Source organism: Choloepus didactylus, chromosome 3 (assembly GCF_015220235.1).
Source record: "Choloepus didactylus isolate mChoDid1 chromosome 3, mChoDid1.pri, whole genome shotgun sequence".
NCBI lineage: Eukaryota > Metazoa > Chordata > Mammalia > Pilosa > Megalonychidae > Choloepus > Choloepus didactylus.
In genome coordinates, this window is record NC_051309.1 from 205,813,853 (window position 1) to 205,833,043 (window position 19,191).

Sequence of the window (19,191 nt, forward strand, 5' to 3'; positions counted from 1 at the left end):
GATTCAGGGATGTTTAGCACACAGAAGCCAGGACATTCACTGTTTTATTCAACTTCCCAATAAAAGAATGAGGAGGATCTACACAATATGCTCTCACTCCTCTCTAACAGCAAAAGAGGAAATGGGCCTGGTACAGCATGACATATCAAATTATAGATCTGATAACTGAAAAACCCAGCATGGCAAGAATCACACTCAACTCATAAGGTCTGAATTTGAACTAAATTTTAAAAGATGATTAATACATACACTGTACAATCTTACCTCACATGCAATGACAGGTATTTACATACAAAGACCTTCTACAGATTAAAACACATTACCATTATAGAAAACTTAAAAGTAAAATGAAAACTTAGCATACCACTTCTCAAAAACTGCCAAAATGTGCAAAAAACATACATAAACAATTCAGTCTAGTAAGTTTGGGACAGTAAAACTGGCTATACTATCTCTCAAGACAAACACAAGTCCACTATGCTATTTGCCATATACTGTTTGCATCCACAATTCTTTTCATCTTCTCTTCCTGCTTCCTCCTAACCATACTTTTCTAATTTTTACTACAATGTAGAATGCTTTCCAACCTCCTCTCCACCCACCTCCACTGTAAGTCAGAGTAAAAGTCCCTTTTTAAAACAAATTTTTCGGCTATTCCTATCCCACAAAGAGAACAAAAGCAGCATAAATTAGTAGGTTAATTCTGTGCTTCTAGGACTTTAACATGCATAGTTGAGGCAGGATAGAATAGGGCATCAAGGCTGTGGTCCCTGGTCTTCTATATTCAGCTTCAAAAGGCAATGCAGAGCTGCAAACTTCCCCTGCAAACCTCATGGGACAAAAATTTCCCCTAAAGCTCTGAAATCTCTGTAAACCATAAAAGCTTGTAAAATCTTGGGGCCAAAGCAAATGCTTAGTTAGTAGCAGAAAGCATGGGGTCATAAAGGTTGTTAAACATCTACCGAAAAACAAATTTTAGAAACATGATGGCAGGTTACAAGTTCTGATAACTATCTTCTCCTAGAACAAAGACGACATCTGGAGTTCAAAGGTCGAGATAAGAAAAATCACTGTAAAACTTCCCTATATAAAAAGCTAATTCACTGTCACTCAGTGCATGCTTCTCCCTTGAACACATCTCTTTAACGTGTATTCCTTCTCTCTTTCTTTAATATATTTTACTACTTATTCCTACTGGCCCCTCTCATCTCTGAATTCTTTCTGCAGCAAGTCCTGAACCTGGAACAGGGTTCTGTCTGGCAGTGTTGCCAGCAGAACATCAGTTACATACCTTCATAGTAAAAACCTGAATCTTGTTTAAACGAACACTGATTTAGTTGATATGGGTGGGTGGGGGGCACACGCTCAAGAGTCTACATTTCTATTAAGTGCCCAGATGATGCCAATGCTACCTGTGCAAGGTTGAACAGCAAGGATCTAGCTATATATTTAGTTTGATTTCTCTCTCACATCTTTTAGTTTTGTGTGTATGCCTTAAAGCACTGATACACAATGGATGGTCTTCAATGCCTGTTGAACAAATGTGAATGTATGTTTTGGGCAGGTATTTTATACTTAATTTTATTTTTTACTTATTTTTTTAATTAAGATTTATTCCCACACCATACAATCATTCAAAATATTTATTCTTTTTATATTTATATATGGGAGAAGAACACACAGATCACCATCAGTCTTTGCCTTGAAGCAAGTGTCCAGAATAAAGGGGTGTCAAAAAATACAAAACATATTTCTAGGCTTAGGTAGACATGACTATAAATTGGCAAGGGTCCTCTAAGATCTGGCCACTCAGATCTTATAGTCCACAGAGCACTATAGGCAATACATGCTAGAAAGGCAGACTCTTAGATCTCTCTCCAGACCTACTGAATCAGATTCTGCAGTTTAACGTGTAACATGATTCCTGAGGCAATCTGCACGAAATATTAAAGCCTAAGAAGCAAGGCTCCAGCACACTTAAACTAACCAGCTGAAAGAAAGAATGCTTGAATAAAAAAATGTTAGCTTTTCTTTCTTTATTCACTCAACAAAAAGAATTTTTGCAAGGATAAGGCACTGGGTAATAAAAAGTTCTATGAGTTTCCTAAAGGGCTGCCCTGAAAATGGTTATTATCAACTTAAGTGTTCTCTGGTGGCACCTAGAGTGATCTTAGAAAAGCATAGTAGCTGGATTTTCATTCAGATCACTGATTAACACAGTAAATAAAGCAGCTGCACCCAAACCTGTATTACTGGAAAATTATCTCAAGGATAATTATGTGTGTGCTGAGAAAAATGTTGTGCTTGCTCAGATCTGCTTGTTTAACCATTAAATCAGATTCTTCACATGATGTTAAGCGTGGGAGCCAAGGACTTCAAAGGTACATGAATTTTATTTATTAATTTTTTTTAAAAAAAGTGCATCCCATCATTTTTACAACTATTGCTTTCATCAGATTTTTAAAAGGATCCATTACCCCCCAAAAAGTCAAGATCAATGCTGCCAAAGTTTAAAAATTTATTTTTTTACTGTGAGATTTCATATATATACATATATATATATATGTGTGTGTGTGTGTGTGTGTGTATATATATATATATATATATATAGTGAGCTTCCAAGAGAATAATTTGGCAGTGTGGAGTGATTTTTTCCCAAACTTTTCTGATTACAAGCCTAGAATACTTTTTTCTCAAGCATCAAATACTATCTCCTGAAATCGACAACTTCTCTCAAGGCCACAACCAAAAAATACCCCTTGCAAACTTAAACAGGCATCCTTTAGCTATAATATTCTGGAGTTTAATTAATAAGACTATTTTAAACCTAGCACTAGACTTCAGGAAATTCTTTGCAAACCACAACACGCCCCACCTTTTTTTTGTGAAGTGTTATGCAGTTAACACTATAAAGAGAACTCTGTTTTAAAACTCAATGGCAAGATTCAGTAAAATATGGGTTAGCTTTTTTTTTAACCATACTAACTAGAGTTTAGCTACAGGGGGACTGAAAGCAAGCCTGTTTCAAAAGTGGCTTCACCTATATGATAACCAAAGACTGTATAGTCATGTTTGCTTTATTGCACTTCACAGATAACTGCATTTTTTACAAACTGAAGATCTGTGGCAATCCTGTGTCAAGCAACACTATCAGTGCCATTTTTCCAACAGCATGTGCTCACTTAGTGTCTCTGAGTTGCTTTACGGTAATTCCAGCAATATTTCAAACTTTTTCATTATAGTTAAATCTTCATGTGATCTGTGATCTTTGCTGTTACTATTTTAATTGTTTTGGGGTACCATAAACCGCACCCATATAAGACAATGAACCTAATCAATAAATGTATGTGTTCTGTCTATTCCACTGACCAGCCATTCCCCATCTCTCTTCCTTTCCTTGGGCCTCCCTATTCCCTGAAACCCAACAATATTGAAATTAGGCCAATAAATAAACCTACAATGGCCTCCACGTGTTCAAGAAAAAGGCTACAGCTGACATAGATAGTGATTCCTCTGATGGATCTGGGTAAAGTAAATTGAAAATCTTCCGGAAAGGATTCATTATTCTAGATGCCATTAAGAATATTTGTGACTCACAGGAAGAGGTCAAAATATCAATCTTAACAGGAGTTTGGAAGAAGTTGATTCCAACCCTCATGGAGGACTCTGAGGGTTCAAGACTTAAGTCGAAGAAGTAACTGCAGATGTGGTGGATGAAACAGCAAGAGAACTAGAATTAGAAGTGGAATATGAAGATGTGACTAAATTGCAACAATATCATGATAAAACTTGAACAGATGAGGAGGTGCTTCTTATGGATAAGCAAAGAAAGTGGTTTCTTGAGATAGAAACTACTCCTGGTGAGGATGCTGTTGAAATGGCAACAAAAGATTCAGAATATTACATAAACTTAGTTGATAAAGCTCAGGCAGAGTTTAAGAGGATTGACTCAAATTTTGAAAGAAGTTCTACTGTGGCTAAAATGCTATCAAACAGCATCACATGCTACAGAGAAATCTTTAATGAAAGGAAGAGTCAATCGATGCAGAAACTTCATTGTCCTATTTTAAGAAATTGCCACAGCTACCCCAACCTTCAGCAACCACATCAACATCAAAGCAAGACCCTTCACTAGCAAAGACTTGCTAAAGGCTCAGATGATGGTTAGCATTTTTTAGCAATAAGTATTTTTTAATTAAAGTATGTACTTTTTTTTTTTAGACGTAATGTTACCGCACACTTAATAGACTTCAGAATAGAATAAACATAACTTTTATATGCTCTGGGAAACCAAATTCGTGTGACTTGCTTTACTGCGATGTCTGCTTTAACCACAGCGGTCTGGAACCAAACCCTCCGTATCTCCAAGGTATGCCTGTAATGTACGCAGATGCACACATTTCTTTAAATGAAACAGTCAAGGCTCTAACCAGAAGTTATGACAAGTGTTGGATACAGGTGGGATTGAGAACACCTTCTTGACCAAAAAGGGATGCAAAATGAAACAAAATAAAGCTTCAGTGGTTGAGAGATTTCAAATGGAGTCGAGAGGTCACTCTGGTGGCCATTCTTATGCACTATATAGATAACACTTCCTAGGTTTTAATATATTGGAATAGCTAGAAGTAAATACCTGGAACTACCAAACTCCAACCCAGTAGCCTTGACTCTTGAAGACGATTGTATAACAATGTAGCTTACAAGGGGTGACAATGTGATTGTGAAAACCCTGTGGATCGCACTCCCCTTATCCAGTGGATGGATGGATGAGTAGAAAAATGGGGATAAAACCTAAATGAAAACTAGGGTGGGATTCGGGAGGGGGTGATTGGGTATTCTTTTTTTATTTTTATTTTTTATTCTGATTCTGATTCTTTCTGGTATAAGGAAAATGTTCAAAAAATAGATTGGGGTGATGAATGCACAACTATAAGATGGTATTGTGAAGAGTTGATTGTACACCACGGATGACTGTATGGTATGTGAATGTGTCTCAATAAAACTGAATTTAAAAAAAAAGTGTTGGATGCAAGACCACGTATAATATTTAAAGACAGACAGGGAAAACATGGGGAATTGTCTATTTTTTAGTAACTCGCAAGATTTGCAGAACATCTTCTGAGCTCACAGTAATCACACAGGAAACATTAAAAACTTTACGAACCACAAAAAGAGAATGCCAAGTTTTGAAACATTTATAAAATAAAAGCCTGTCTAATAGATTCTGTAAAAACAAATCAAAGAGGTAATTAAAAATGACTTCATTCAAGTAGGTGTAGAACTGCATCTGTCCATTTAGCCAGAATGAAATTAAATACATCAACATACTAGAGTGAGGTTACCCGATATTTATGCTAATCAACATTCAACAAATTTCAATACTTACCAATATTTTTAACTCTGCTTTTCAGCTGAGTAGAATTCCTTTTCTTACTCTTTGATTTGGGAGTTTTATCTTTAGATGCCAGGCTGGCCTGGGCAGATGCTTTCCTTGTCTTGAATGTTTTAGTTACTGTTGTTGGATCTACCGGATCAGGCATACTGCTAAAACTTTCTAATGATTCTTCATCAAACTGGCGTCTTCTCCTGCTGGTATCTAATTGATTTTTGCGATTACTATTTGTAGTTTTCTCTATAGGCACTGCAAATCCAGTCTTGATAAATGGTTTTTCTACTTCACCTTCCTGGTCATATAACCATGGTGACCTACTGTTTTCCACCTCCTCTTCAGGCTGTTTTTGATTCCTTATCAATGAAAACAAGTTTTTATGAAATATAATTATAGATTTCTCTATTTTACTGAAAAGTCCAGATTAACATTATTTATCGTTTACTAATGAATAGATTTAAGTTAATAAAATCATTATAAAAATATTTTCATAAAAATATCATAAAATACATAATATCACTTAGGCTAACATACTAAATTACTTTAAACGTTATTTCTGTGCCCTTCTTATTAAACCATTCTCAAAATGTTCCAAACCAAATGACCTAGCATTCATGTTGGAAAAGAGTGGGAAAGAAAAACAGGACGTAACAAAATAACCTACAAAAACACAGAGAAACAGCTGAACTGAGAAAGAATTGTAGTAGAGGTCTTGGGAACTTTATTCTTATTGAACCATAATTTGACAAAAACAATTGGCCATGAAACCAGTAATTTATTTCTCCACACATTATTATGTCTGGTTTAATTCTGCTGGTCTAGTATTATTTTCAGATTTTATCTCTTAGTATGTGACTAGGTATTCACTGGTCCTCTACCTTTGGGGAAAAAAAAAGCTAAAAAAAAAAAACACAGGTCTGCAGAATTTCTCAGAGCCTTTAATATGCCAATATGCTTTGTAAATATCTTTTATAAATATGGGAGATATAATGTGCACAATGCCAAAACTTTTTATCACATTAACTTGACATGGGCAACAGTGTTCCTAAGAACATAGTTTAGAAGATACTGATCTATAGGGTTTCAATCAAGACAAGGGTAAGCAAATTACTGATCTGGAGGAGAAATTCAGCCTGTAGCCGGCTTGAGAGCTAAAAATGGTTTTTATATTTTTAAATGGTTAAAGAAAAAAAATCAAAAGAACAGTTGGTGAAACATGAAAATTACATGAAATTCAAGTGTCAAGGTCAATAAACAAAATGTTGTTTAAAGTGTACCAAATAAGTGTGAGCACAGTCATGTTCATTTGTTTACATATCACATTTACATATTTTCTATGGCTGTTTTTGTGCTAAAATAGCAAGTAGAATGGTGATGACAGTGACCATATGGTCCACAAAGCCTAAAATATTTAGTCTTTGATCCTTCACAAGAAAAATTTACTGGCACTTGCTGCTCACGAGTATGATGTTTCAACTTACTTTTACTGCCAGTCATGTAATTCAGGGAACCTACGATGGCTAAGATTTTGGGAGAATAAGAGATATAATGTAAAGTAGGTCAAATGTCTAAAATAACATCAGATATCCACATCCATCCTTAAAAATGAGACAAATACCTAATGCAGAACCAGAATAATTTTTATTATCAACTATATATAAAATATGGGCAATACTAAAGTAGGTACCTCTTGTAGGAGTCTACTTTGTGAGCTTTTAATAAATGTTTATTGCTGTAATATTCATTCAAACATCATTTATGAATGGCAACTGTGCACTAAATGCTGCATTAGGTTCTGATTATAGAATATCCTTATACAGTCACATGAGATTTAATAGGAAAAAATGATGCTTAAACAGCTAAGAAAAGAAATCAACAAAGAGAAGTCAATCATAGAAGGTTCCCTAGAGGTGTACACAAGGTTCCAAGAGTTACTGGTTAATGGAGTCAAACAAAACCAAAAAGTTCATAATTTAACAATCAGAATTTTCAAAATGGTAATTTAAGAGCTGGAGACATGCCCAACCATGTAACTAAAGGGAAATATAATGCCAGTTATATATTTTTTAGGGACTAGCAAAGACAAAATCATACAGGTATCTCTGACATACACAATAAACATTAGGCTCAGTTGATCTCTAATTTTTCATCCTTTTGAAAAGATTTTTCTGAAGTAATAATAAAAAGGCTTATCAAATCATTTTCTGGATTTATACATATAATCATTAAAAATATTATTTATTTAGCATTAAAAATGACTAGAAAATTCTTGACCAGAGCCAATCCCACTAGTCTTTCACATTGTTTGAGGCAAGAACTCTATTTGGAAGATTAACATACTAAAAAATAATAAATGTGAAAAACAGGAAGAAAAAAATCTAAACTATAACTGAAATATCAAGTATCATTAAAACTTCCCATACTAAAGTTGTTTTTAAAATCTAATATTCCTCAACATTATATTTGGATGAGCTTTAGGAACTGAGTCTAATCAAAGGCTGTGAATCAAATAAAGGGTCAACACTTAACAACTCTCCTCTTGCAGTTAATTTAAGTTCCTAGTCCTAAGTCAGTGAACAGTGACAGATATCAAATCAAAGCCAAAAGACACCCTATGGGTCAGAGGTTATACCCTTCCAAAGTGAATTTCACAGGACACCCTGGACCAAAAACTCTGGACCTCTCTTGCACAAGGTTACCAGCAGGTACATAACTGAGAGACATCTACTAAGATGTAAAAATTTCACATTCCCTACACTATCAAGCCAAACAATCAGAAATATCCTCCCTAACTGCAACTGCAAATTATATAACAACATGTAATCATAAAAGTGATTTTTAAGCAAAGAGTAGATTATGTTCACAGTCAAGTACCTTTGTTTCTCTGCTCCAATGGAGGAACTGCTTTCAAAAGGCTTTGGAAAAGCCATATATTCTGTTTTCCCAGAAGGATTCTGGGCTAATGGCTGTTGCTGTTCAGTGGGTGTAGAGATATTCTGAGAACAATCTCCAAAATTAGAAGGAAATAAAGGGTTGAAATTCATACCTAATAAATAAAAGCCACAGGTAAGAGAAAAGTAAAGAAGTACCTTTAGACTTAATATGAAACTAAAGGATAGTTTTAAATTAAGTGTTGTGTTCTAATCGACCAAAACAAAAAATCGTCAATTAAAATAAGCTAACATTAATTTATTCAATTATTATTTACTGTTTTACCAATGAGAAAGTAAGTTTAGAATTAAACATCTAGTAAATGGAAGAACTGGTTAGATTTTGGGTATGCATTAACTCCAAAACTCAGGTTCTTTCCATTACAGCTAGGAAAATAGAATATAATTAAATACTTCCAATAGAGTGTTGTATCAGAGGTATTTACAAATGGCTACTAACAATGTGGAAGAAGGGATCAAGGCTTCATAAAATTGAACTAGTTTGTGAAGAATGGACAGTTTTTGTATAGGGTTGACAGGGGTAAGAAGTGCATTCAGTTAAAAGGAACAGCATGTGAAATTTTTTATTGATTATGTAAATGCCTACTCAAAATATGTTTGCTGCCAACATTAATGATATTCAAGAACTAAAAGTTTTTTAAATTTTTAATGCCATGGTCTTTATAAACTTGTTAAGAAAACAAACTATGTTGTATGTATACGTTGTATATATATGTTGAACCTCCCTATCCTCTCTCTCCTCCATTTCCTGCCAAACACTTTTAACTTCTCCTTCTACATTATTTACCTCATCTAAATGGTCACTTAACCTAATCATTCTACCTCCATAATCTCTTTTGAATTACCCATTTTTCTTTACCCATATTGCCAGCCAATGTTTTAGGTCAGGCAATCATTCTTTCCCTGATATTACCGCAAAAGCTTTCTATTAGCCACCTATACTCGTAAGTTCCTTCTCCTCTAACTTCCTCTCAACAGTGTCACCAGTGTAGTCTTTCTAAAATATAAATCTCATGTTATCCCATTGCTCAAAATTCTTCAATGACTACATCTTGCCTGCAATAAAAAGCGAAGCTGCTTTGCACAGCACCAAAGGTCCCTGGCTCATGACTTCTGGGTATGAGCCTGGGCCTGGCATCATGGGACTGAGAATGCCTTCTTGACCAAAAGGAGGAAAAGAAATGAAACAAAATAGTTTCAGTGGCTAAAAGATTTCAAATAGTCAAGAGGTCATTCTAGAGGTTCTTCTTATGCATTATATAGATGTTCCTTTTTAGTGTCTAGTGTATCAGAATAGCTAGAAGGAAATACCTGAAACTGCTGAATTGTAATGCAGTAGCCTTGATTCTCGATGATGACTATATAACTATACAGCTTTTATTGTGTGACCATGTGATTGTGAAAACCCTGTGACAAATACTCCCTTCATCCAGTGTATGGGCAGATGAGTAATAAAATAAAGACAAAAAAATATAAATAATAGGGGGGTATAAGGAGTATGGGATGTTTTGGGTGCTCTTTTCATCTTTATTTCTATTTTTATTTTTGTTTTTTTGGGGGGAGTAATGAAAATGTTCTTAAATTGACTGTGTGATAAATACACAACTGTATGATGACACCATGAGCCACTGACTGAATACTTTGGATAGATTATCAGGTGTGTGAATATATATCAATAAAAGTGCATTAAAAAAAAAAAAGGTCTCTGCTGCTCTTCCACACATCAATTACTCTTCCCCTGCCTTGGTCCTAAACACTAGGCACAATTAATTACTTGTAAATTATCCAAATGATATACTATTTCATTGCTTTGCAACTCTAAGTAGTTCCACTAATTAGAAAGCCCTTTCCCTTCTAATCTCTCTGGAAATAAATTCTATTCATTTTTTACCTTCCATGTTACCTTTCCTAGAAAAGACAAATTTGCTGACAATCCCCTTCTCCAAGAAAGAGCAGGCCACTCATCTCATTGGCACCACTGCTATAGCAACTGTGGCACTGCCCTGTAAGCACTCATTTACATTCTTAGCATCCTCACTACACTCTGAACTCCTCAAAGGACTAGTCTTACTTATCTTTGAATCCACGATAACTTACATAATGTCTGGCACATAATGTGTGCAGAAAAAATGAATAAAAGCCCAAGTTAAATATGCTTAACTTTTAGTATAGTGTTTTATCTCCCTAACAAAACATGAAGCCCCTCTAGAAGAGCACTGTCTTACTCATCTTTATTCTCCTACTGTTTTACACAGTGCCTAGCATACAGCAGCCAACTGGATAGGTTAATTCCTTTTTCTTTAATACATAATTATTGAATAATTTAAAGGTATAAGATCAAGCAAGCATAAAAATTTTAATTAATTTCATTAACAGGCATGTTAAGTAAAGAATCAACACAGAAAAGAAAAAAGAGTTCAAAACTTTCTTTGCAAACATTTCATACCATTCCAAAAGAGGCTGTTAAAAATCCACACAACAGACAAATGATATTCTCAAACACTTTACATTTATTTGTCTTCCCTTTAGATTTTCAGTCACTTACTTGGTGCAAATGATGAAAAATTAGTAAATCCAGGTAAGTTAAACAGATTTACAGGCTGTGTTGGAAAGCTGAAAGGACAAAATAAACTGGGAGAAGGAGAGTGTGATGCACTGCTGCCTCTTTCCTTGCTTCCAGGTTTTTCTGGATGCTGATTTTGTTGGCGCATAAGTTCATTTAACATTTGTTTTAATCTATAAAAATTTAAGTCAGAAATATAAAAATCACTTAATATCGTCATCTACTTAAAAGTATATTCAAGAAAGAATATAGTTAAGAAATGATTCAATAGCATGCAGAACTTAAGACTAATGCTCTAATACTATAACAAATATTCACTTGTTCTGCAGGCTTAACTCAAACTACCTTTTGGAACAAGAACTGAACTTAGCATTTCAATCATCTAGTAGAGACAACTAGAGCAAACTCATTTTTTGGATGTTGTTTACAGCTTTATTATGCTGTAATTTATATACGATATAATAATTTACCCAACATAAGAGGTCAGTTAGATGATACAAATTTTTAAAAACAATTGTCAAGTGCACAGTATTAAAAGGGAACCTTGGGCAAATCACTGCTTACAAAATTCTCAGGTGACAGGTAATGGAAAATATCTGAATATGCAATTTGGCTCATACTCTTTTCTCCTAACGGATAATTATAAATCACTCATTCAATTTTAGCACTTATATACAGTCTCAATATTTCTAAGGAACAGATTACCTTTGAACATTATTCTGCTGCCATGTTAGCTGCGTATAGCACTGGTTCAACTGGTGCATTATAAGGTGTACTTGAGGAGATGCAACATTGCTGGGCATGACACTGTAAGGACCCGTGAGAAGAGTTTGCAGTAGACAAGAGAGAGTCTACAGACAGAAAAATTTTGATGATAAATATATATTTACAAAGACATGAGAAAAATTTGTGTTTCTTTAAAAACAACAAAGAAACTTTGTTAAATATACTTTAATAATGAACTTTACCTGCTGGTCTTGCATCAATGTCTGACAAATACTGACACTGAAATCAAGTTGTTTCTTTAGCTGATTGATTTGCTCTTGCCATTGTTCCTTCTCTTCTACATAAGAGAGTTCCGATACCCAGCGAAGGTTTTCTTGACGTTGCATGCTGATATTCTGTTGCCTTGTCTTGGCTAAAGGACGGTAATTTCCATCTGCTGAAAAGGGGCGATTGTTCTTCCATCTAACAAAAGACATAAAACACTAGGTCATCATAATTTGGCTTTCAAAACCTGGAAACAAAATTGTGAAACCCTGGTCCACGGATCCGTTTCTCTTTTTAAGTTCAAAGGACTTATAGTACAGAAAACAGAAGGCAGAAAAACTCTAGATTTCTGGCTTAGGCAATAATCATTTTTGTATTTCTTTCCCATTTTTCCTTCATTTGTGTGCCAGTTTGAAACTGTTATGGACCCCAGAAGAGCCATGATCTTTTAATCCAATCTTGTTGGAAGAAAACTTTTCATTGAGTGTTTCCATGAAGATATGACCCACTCAACTGTGGGTAAGAATTCTGATTACATTATTTCCATGGAGGTGTGGACCCCACCCATTCAGGGTGGTCTTGATTAGTTCACAGGACTACTTAAGACAGCTCAAGAGCTGACACAGAGGCTGATCCTTGGAGACCCCTGGAGATGCAGACAGAAGGACGTCTGGTGATGCTAAGTGAAGAGAGAGTTTGGCCCGGAGAAGCTAACAGAGAACCCCCAGATACTTAGAAAGAAATGTCCTGGGAGAAAGAAGCAAGGACACACAGGAGAGAGAAGAGCTAAGAGAAATCCAGAGACATTATGGAGACACCATTTTGAAATGCAACCCAGGAGCAAAGATGACCACCAGATGCCAGCCATGTGCCTTCCCAGCCAACAGAGGTGTTCCGTACGCCAACAGCCATTCTTCTGTGAAGGCGTCCTCTTGTTGATGCCTAAGTCTGGACACTTTTATGGCCTTTGCACTGTAAATTTGTTATAAAATAAACCCCTTTTGTAAAAGCCAATCCAATTTTGGTGTTCTGCATAATGGCAGCTCTAGCAAACTAGAACCATCTATTTCTACACACAAGTGTCCATACAATTCTGAACTCTGCAGAATAAAATTATTCATTACATCACAAGCATTTTTCCATTCCTTGTTTATTCATATAACATTCCATTATCAAGTGGAACTACTACAATGCACTTAAACCATCTTTCGTTAATAATTGTTTGTATTATAAATAACAATGCAAAGAATATCTTTGCTGACAGATCTTTTTCAATATTTAGGATTTTTCCTTTTTATTTAATTCCCCAAAAAAGGAGTGAGGGCCAAAGCTTGTTTATATTGATCCAGCCTAGCTGGGATCTAGCACAGTAACACTTCAAATCAAGCAAAACATTAAAATATTGAAACTAACCTATTTTTAGTTTCCTTTATATTATAGGAATTATGATTCACACTATTAGGCGGATACACAGAAAAGTTGTCATTAGAACTGGCATCTTGCTCTTCTTCTTCCTCCTCTTCATCTGTCCGAACAATTCCTTCAGAAAGGTAACCATCTTCATCTCCTTCATCTAGTGCACATTGGGTAGAACCACCCCAAGTTGCCATTGTTCTAATGATTAAGAGAAATAAGACAGAGATCATTCTGGAGATGAGGCAAATTATTTTACCACTTATTATGAGCTTGGCATTACACCAAATATGTGTTTGTGTCTGTAAACAACCTATTTTAATCTTGGTCACTCTATGAGCTGGGTGGTGGGTACTCTTCCCTTTGCTATGATACAGAAAATATTTAGTGTACCTTTCACAAAACAATTTTTCAAATAAATTAAACAGTCATCATATGCTCTGAACTTACTAAACCCCTCTCAACTTTCTTATACTTCTCCTTGGGTGTCAGTTTACTGATCAGTGCTGTACAACAGAACTTAATGCAATGGTGGTAATGAATTGTATGTGCACTGTCCAATATAGTAGCCACTAGCCATACACAACTATTGAACACGTAAAGGTGGCTAGTAAGAATCAAAAAATAATTCTGCACTGGGCTTAATTTTTTTTAATTAAATTCAGTCTTATTGAGATATAGTCACATATCATACAATCATCCATGGTGCACAATCAACTGTTCACAGTACCATCATATGTTACGCATTCGTCACCCAATATATTTTGAACATTTTCCTACATCAGAAAGAATCAGAATAAGAATAAAAAATAAAAGTAAAAAAGAACACCCAAATCATCCCCCCATCCCACCCAATTTTTCATTTAATTTTTGTCCCCATTCTTCTACTCATCCATTCATTGGGCTTAATTTTAACTTAAATAGCCACAGATATCTAGTGGCTGACATATTGGACAGCACAGTTCTAGACCAATGGTTCTCAAACCTAGGCCCTCATCAAAACCATCTAAAGAACTTTTAAAGTACAGGAGTTTGATACCTAAAACTAAATAAAATACTATATAGTTTGATCAATAAAATGCATGTTGGGATGCCAAGAATAAGAAAAGTTCTTCTAAGAGAAGGAAAGAATGCACCAGAGTGTTGTGGCAGAAATGCCACTGGAGGATATCAAAAGGTAAGGTCGCAACAAATCTGGATATCAAACTTTTAGCTCTGAATATCACGCTCTCTCAATCTCTCTCTCTATGTATATATGTATATAAAAGTAAACAAGTGATCTTACAAATGAGTAATTCTTTTGGAAATGTTCTAAACTTGGAATTCTCAAAGAAATCGTAAAAACTAACTTTTATATAACACAATGTTTTAAGAACGTTACGATGTTCAACGAAAAAACTAGTGGTTATTTTTGGACTAACAGAAAAGCATTACATAATTTTAAGCACTTTTTTTTTTTTTACAAGCTTAGAAATAAGAAAATAGAGTTTGTTTTGGGCCGGGTGCATGCACAGATAATTGCTAAACTACATAAGAGCCCGGCAATTACAGGGTTGATGACAGAGGAAATCAATTCTCCCTGAAAATGAAAGATACCCTGAGGTGGAATGGGCTTCTCCTCCATGAAAGTAACTAGAAAGGGGCCAGAAGACACCAGGGACCGTGTTTTCTGGGTGTGACCAGTCACAGCAAGGGAGTGAGCAGCAGCTCTCCACTCCTGTGCACCTACCTTGACACTCTGCTGGGGGGTGATCCTCCACAGTTAGACAGAAGAGTGCTTCCATGAAGAAACCCTGTGGACAATGTTTGCTCTTCCCCCAAGGAAGTCCATGGGGATGCAGCGGCAAGAGGCGGGGAAGGGAGACGCACCATGCTGGTGATCAGAAGCCCCACCCATACTCCAGAGACTCGCAGGCACAAGACAGGCAAAGAGCTGGCAGGCAAGGCCCACGTTCCAACTGCAGGGTGCCTTTGATCGGACTCCCTGCCTACCTGATCAGGGCCTGCATGGCAGTCCCAGGACAGGCATTCCCAGTGCACACAGAGAATAGGTGCACTGACTGGTTCCGCACTGGGTTTGGACTGCACCCACCACACAAAAGAAGTTCGGAGAAGTTCAGAGAAGATGTACTGAGAGCACCACCTGCTGGTAGGTTAGGGAAATGGTACTCCAACACACCAAATTACATATAAATACTCAATTCTGCATGTCCCCAAATAATTCTATCAAGAAGAGCAAATGCCACAAAGCCAAAAGAAAATTACAAAGCACTTGATCTAGAAGATATGGACAAGCCAAAAGAACGAATTAAAAAACCACAAGAAACACAATTTTGGAGCAATTAATTTAAAAAGTACAAATAAATATCCAAAACAACTTCAACGATATAGCTAAAAGACACAAAGAAAATCAAAAGACTACAGGAGCATAAAGAAGAATTTGAAACAGTAAATAAAAAAACAGTAGACCTTATGGGAATAAAAAACACTGTGACTCAAATTAAAAATATACTAGAGAGGAGGGGCAAGATGGAGACATAGAGAGGTGCAGAATTTAGTTAGTCCCCTGGAGCAACTGATAGACAACCAGGAACAACTAGTAACTAATCTGGAACAACTGCTGGGGGAACAACTGTGACTATCCACACACCGTACACCAACCTGGAGTGCATGGAATGGCTGAGATCACAGCATAAAATCTGTAAGTAAAAACTATGGACCTGTGCTGGGAGCCCCCTCCCCCCACAGCAGGCTTAGCTGCAGGACCTCACTGTGGGAGAAAGCAACATTCTTGGAGCAAGCGAATATTGCTCAGATGAACTCCAACTACAGTTTTAATTAACAAATGTGGACTGCTGAATATACACTACAAACACAGAAAAACCCCTAACAAGCAGCAAAGTACCCTGAGATTGCTCCAAGTGGACAGGAGATGGGGTTGATGGGGAAAAAAAAAAATTAAATTAAAAAAAAAAAAAGAAAGAAAAACACAGAGGCTTTTAGAGACTGATCTTAGAGAGCCAGATAACAAATGTGCCCCGAAAAAGGGAGTCCAGAAGACTGGGTGCTCTATTTGACCGACAGGCGAAACTGGCGGGCTGTGGACTGGCTCTGAAAGGGGGCTTTCTGTCCCTTTTTCTCTCTCTCAACCTGAGTGGCTCAGTGGAGAGAGCCTCAGCCATTTTCAGTTTACAGAGCTCTGACCCAGACAGGGGGGAAAGTTAACAGAGTCAGAGAGACAATGGAGCTATTCAAAGGCAGAAGATAACTCCCTAGGAGTGTATCTTCCCTAAGAGGTAGGAGGTGGGGCCCAGCTCTAGTGCCTGCCCTCCCTTCAGAACTTGAACACCAGTCTAGGGGGAAACAGTTAAAACAGAAACACACTTAAGCTAAGAATTACACCAGTCGGGAGCGACAGGCTGACAGGCACCACCTGCTGGGCAGGTTAGGAAAAGCACAGAAGCTAGAGGCCTCACAGGAAAGTCTGTCAATCTTCTAAGACACACCTTCAGAGAAACCTGACTCTGAATATAGCCCCACTCTGAGACCTGAACCCGTTCTGGTCTGGGAAAATCTGGGGTAACCAAGGAAACCAGATGCCAAGACAACAGAAAACTACAAATTACATTAGGAAAAACGAAGATATGGCCCAGTCAAAGGAACAAAGTAACACCTGAATTAGACAGATTTGAGATATTTTTTCACTTTAATGAATCAATCAAAGATTTTCAAAGAAACATGCTAAATCATATCCAAAACCAAGTCAACAAGTTCAGGGAAGACATGACAAAAGAGATGAAGGATATAAAGAAAACACTGGGCAAACATAAGGTAGAAATTGAAAATTTGAAAAAACTGGCAGAATTTATGGAAATGAAAGGCACAATACAAGAGATGAAAAACACAACGGAGACATACAACAGCAGAGTTCAAGAGGCAGAAGAAAACACTCAGGAACTGGAGGACAAGACACCTGAAATCCCACATACAAAAGAACAGACAGGAAAAAGAATGGAAAAATATGACCAATGCCTCAGGGAACTGAATGACAACATGAAGTGCATGAATATTCATGTCATGGGTGTCCCAGAAGGAGAAGGGAAAAGGGGCAGAAGCAATAATAGAGGAAATAATCAATGAAAATTTCCAATCTCTTATGAAAGACATAAAATTACGGATCTAAGAAACAGTGTACCCCAAACAGAACAGATCTGAATAGGCCTACACCAAGACACTTAATAATCAGATTATCAAATGTCAAAGAGAGAATTCTGAAAGCAGCAAGAGAAAAGCGATCCACCACATACAAAGGAAGCTTGATAAGACTATGTGTGGATTTCTCAGCAGAAACCATGGAAGCAAGAAGGAAGTGAGGTGATACATTTAAGATACTGAGAGAGAAAAACTGCCAACCAAGAATCCTATATCCAGCAGAACTGTCCTTCAAAGATGAGGGAGTTTAAAATATTCTCTGACAAACTGATAATGAGAGAGTTTGTGAACAAGATACCTGCTCTACAGGAAATAAAGGGAGCACTACAGATAGATCGGAAAAAAGTGAGAAGAAAAGAGTGAGAAGTCTGGAACACAATTTTGGGTGATGGAACCACAACAATGGAAGTATACTGAACAAAGATGACTGTGATTATGGTCGAAAGAGGAAGCTTAGGGGCATGTGGGACACCAGAAGGAAAGAGGAAAGATAAAGACTGGGACTGTATAACTCAGTGAAATTTAGAGTGCGCAACAATTCTGATAAAATGTACAAACACATTTTTACATGAGGGAGACCAAATGAATGTCAACCTTGCAAGGTGTTAAAAATGGGGTGGTACTGGGGAAGAATACAATCAATGCAAACTAGAAACTATAGTTAACAGAAATGTTGTATTATGCTTCCTTTAATATAACAAAGGCCATATAAGAGGGGGATATAAGGGAGGGGTATGGGACTCTTGGCATTGGTGATGCTGTCTGACTCTTTTATTGTACTTTATTTCTTTCCTTTTATTGCTTTTTAACTGTCATTTTTTTCTTTCTTTTTCTTTTGTCTCTCTACTTTCTTTGACTCTTCCTCCTTCTTTGCAGAAGAAATGGACATGTCCTTGTATAGATAGTGGTGATGGTGATGAATGCATGAATGCATAAATATGTGATTATACAGGGAACCATTGATTGTTTACTTAGGACAGAATGCACGGTGGGTGAACAAAACCATCTTAAAACAAAACAAAACAAACAACAACAAAAAGACATGGGTTGATGAAGAAACCTTGGTTATTGAGTGAAACAAGTCAGACACAGAAGGACAAATATTGCAGGGTCTCACTGATATGAACTAATTATAATATGTAAACACATAGACGTGAAATGCAAGTTACCAGGATATAGAACGAGACTAAAGAACTGGGAGCGGCTGCTTATTATGAGCAGAATGTTCAACTAGGCTGAACTTAAGTATTTGGAAATGGACAGAGGTGATGGTAGCACGTTATCATGAGAATAACAGTGCTGCATGGTGTGTGAATGTGGTGGAAAGGGGAAGCTTAGAGTCACATATGTCACCAGAAGGAAAGTTGAAGGTTAAAATATGGGAATGTATAAAACAGTGAATCTTGTGGTGGACAATGTCTGTGTATTTTAATACAAATGTTAGAAATCTCTTTCATGAACTAGAACAAATGTATGACAGTATAACTAGAAATTGATAAAATATACATATTGCAAGTTATGTACTACATTTAGTAGTATTTTAACATTCTTTCTTCAACAGTAACAAATGTACTATACCAATACTGTGAGTCAATAATGGGGGGGGGGTGATTAGGGGAATGGGAGGACTTGAGTTTCCTTTTTTATTTCTTTTCTGGAATAATGGATGCAGA

The 19,191-nt window shown here is 36.4% G+C and overlaps 1 protein-coding gene across 14 annotated transcripts in view; it reads right to left on the reverse strand.

The window, feature by feature from the left end:
- The window catches only part of PCM1 (pericentriolar material 1), a 126,443-nt gene that overhangs the window by 59,976 nt on the left and 47,276 nt on the right, over positions 1-19,191 (reverse strand). For 13 of the 14 annotated variants that reach the window (XM_037831208.1, XM_037831209.1, XM_037831210.1 and 10 more), the window contains 6 exons: positions 13,307-13,507; positions 11,872-12,091; positions 11,609-11,754; positions 10,886-11,076; positions 8,264-8,435; positions 5,387-5,745 (listed from right to left, as the gene is read on the reverse strand). In XM_037831208.1, the coding sequence (XP_037687136.1) occupies positions 5,387-5,745; positions 8,264-8,435; positions 10,886-11,076; positions 11,609-11,754; positions 11,872-12,091; positions 13,307-13,507 (1,289 nt within the window). Of the gene's footprint in view, positions 1-2,882; positions 4,376-5,386; positions 5,746-8,263; positions 8,436-10,885; positions 11,077-11,608; positions 11,755-11,871; positions 12,092-13,306; positions 13,508-19,191 lie in introns of those variants that run through there. The other variant, XM_037831220.1, reaches the window with a different exon arrangement.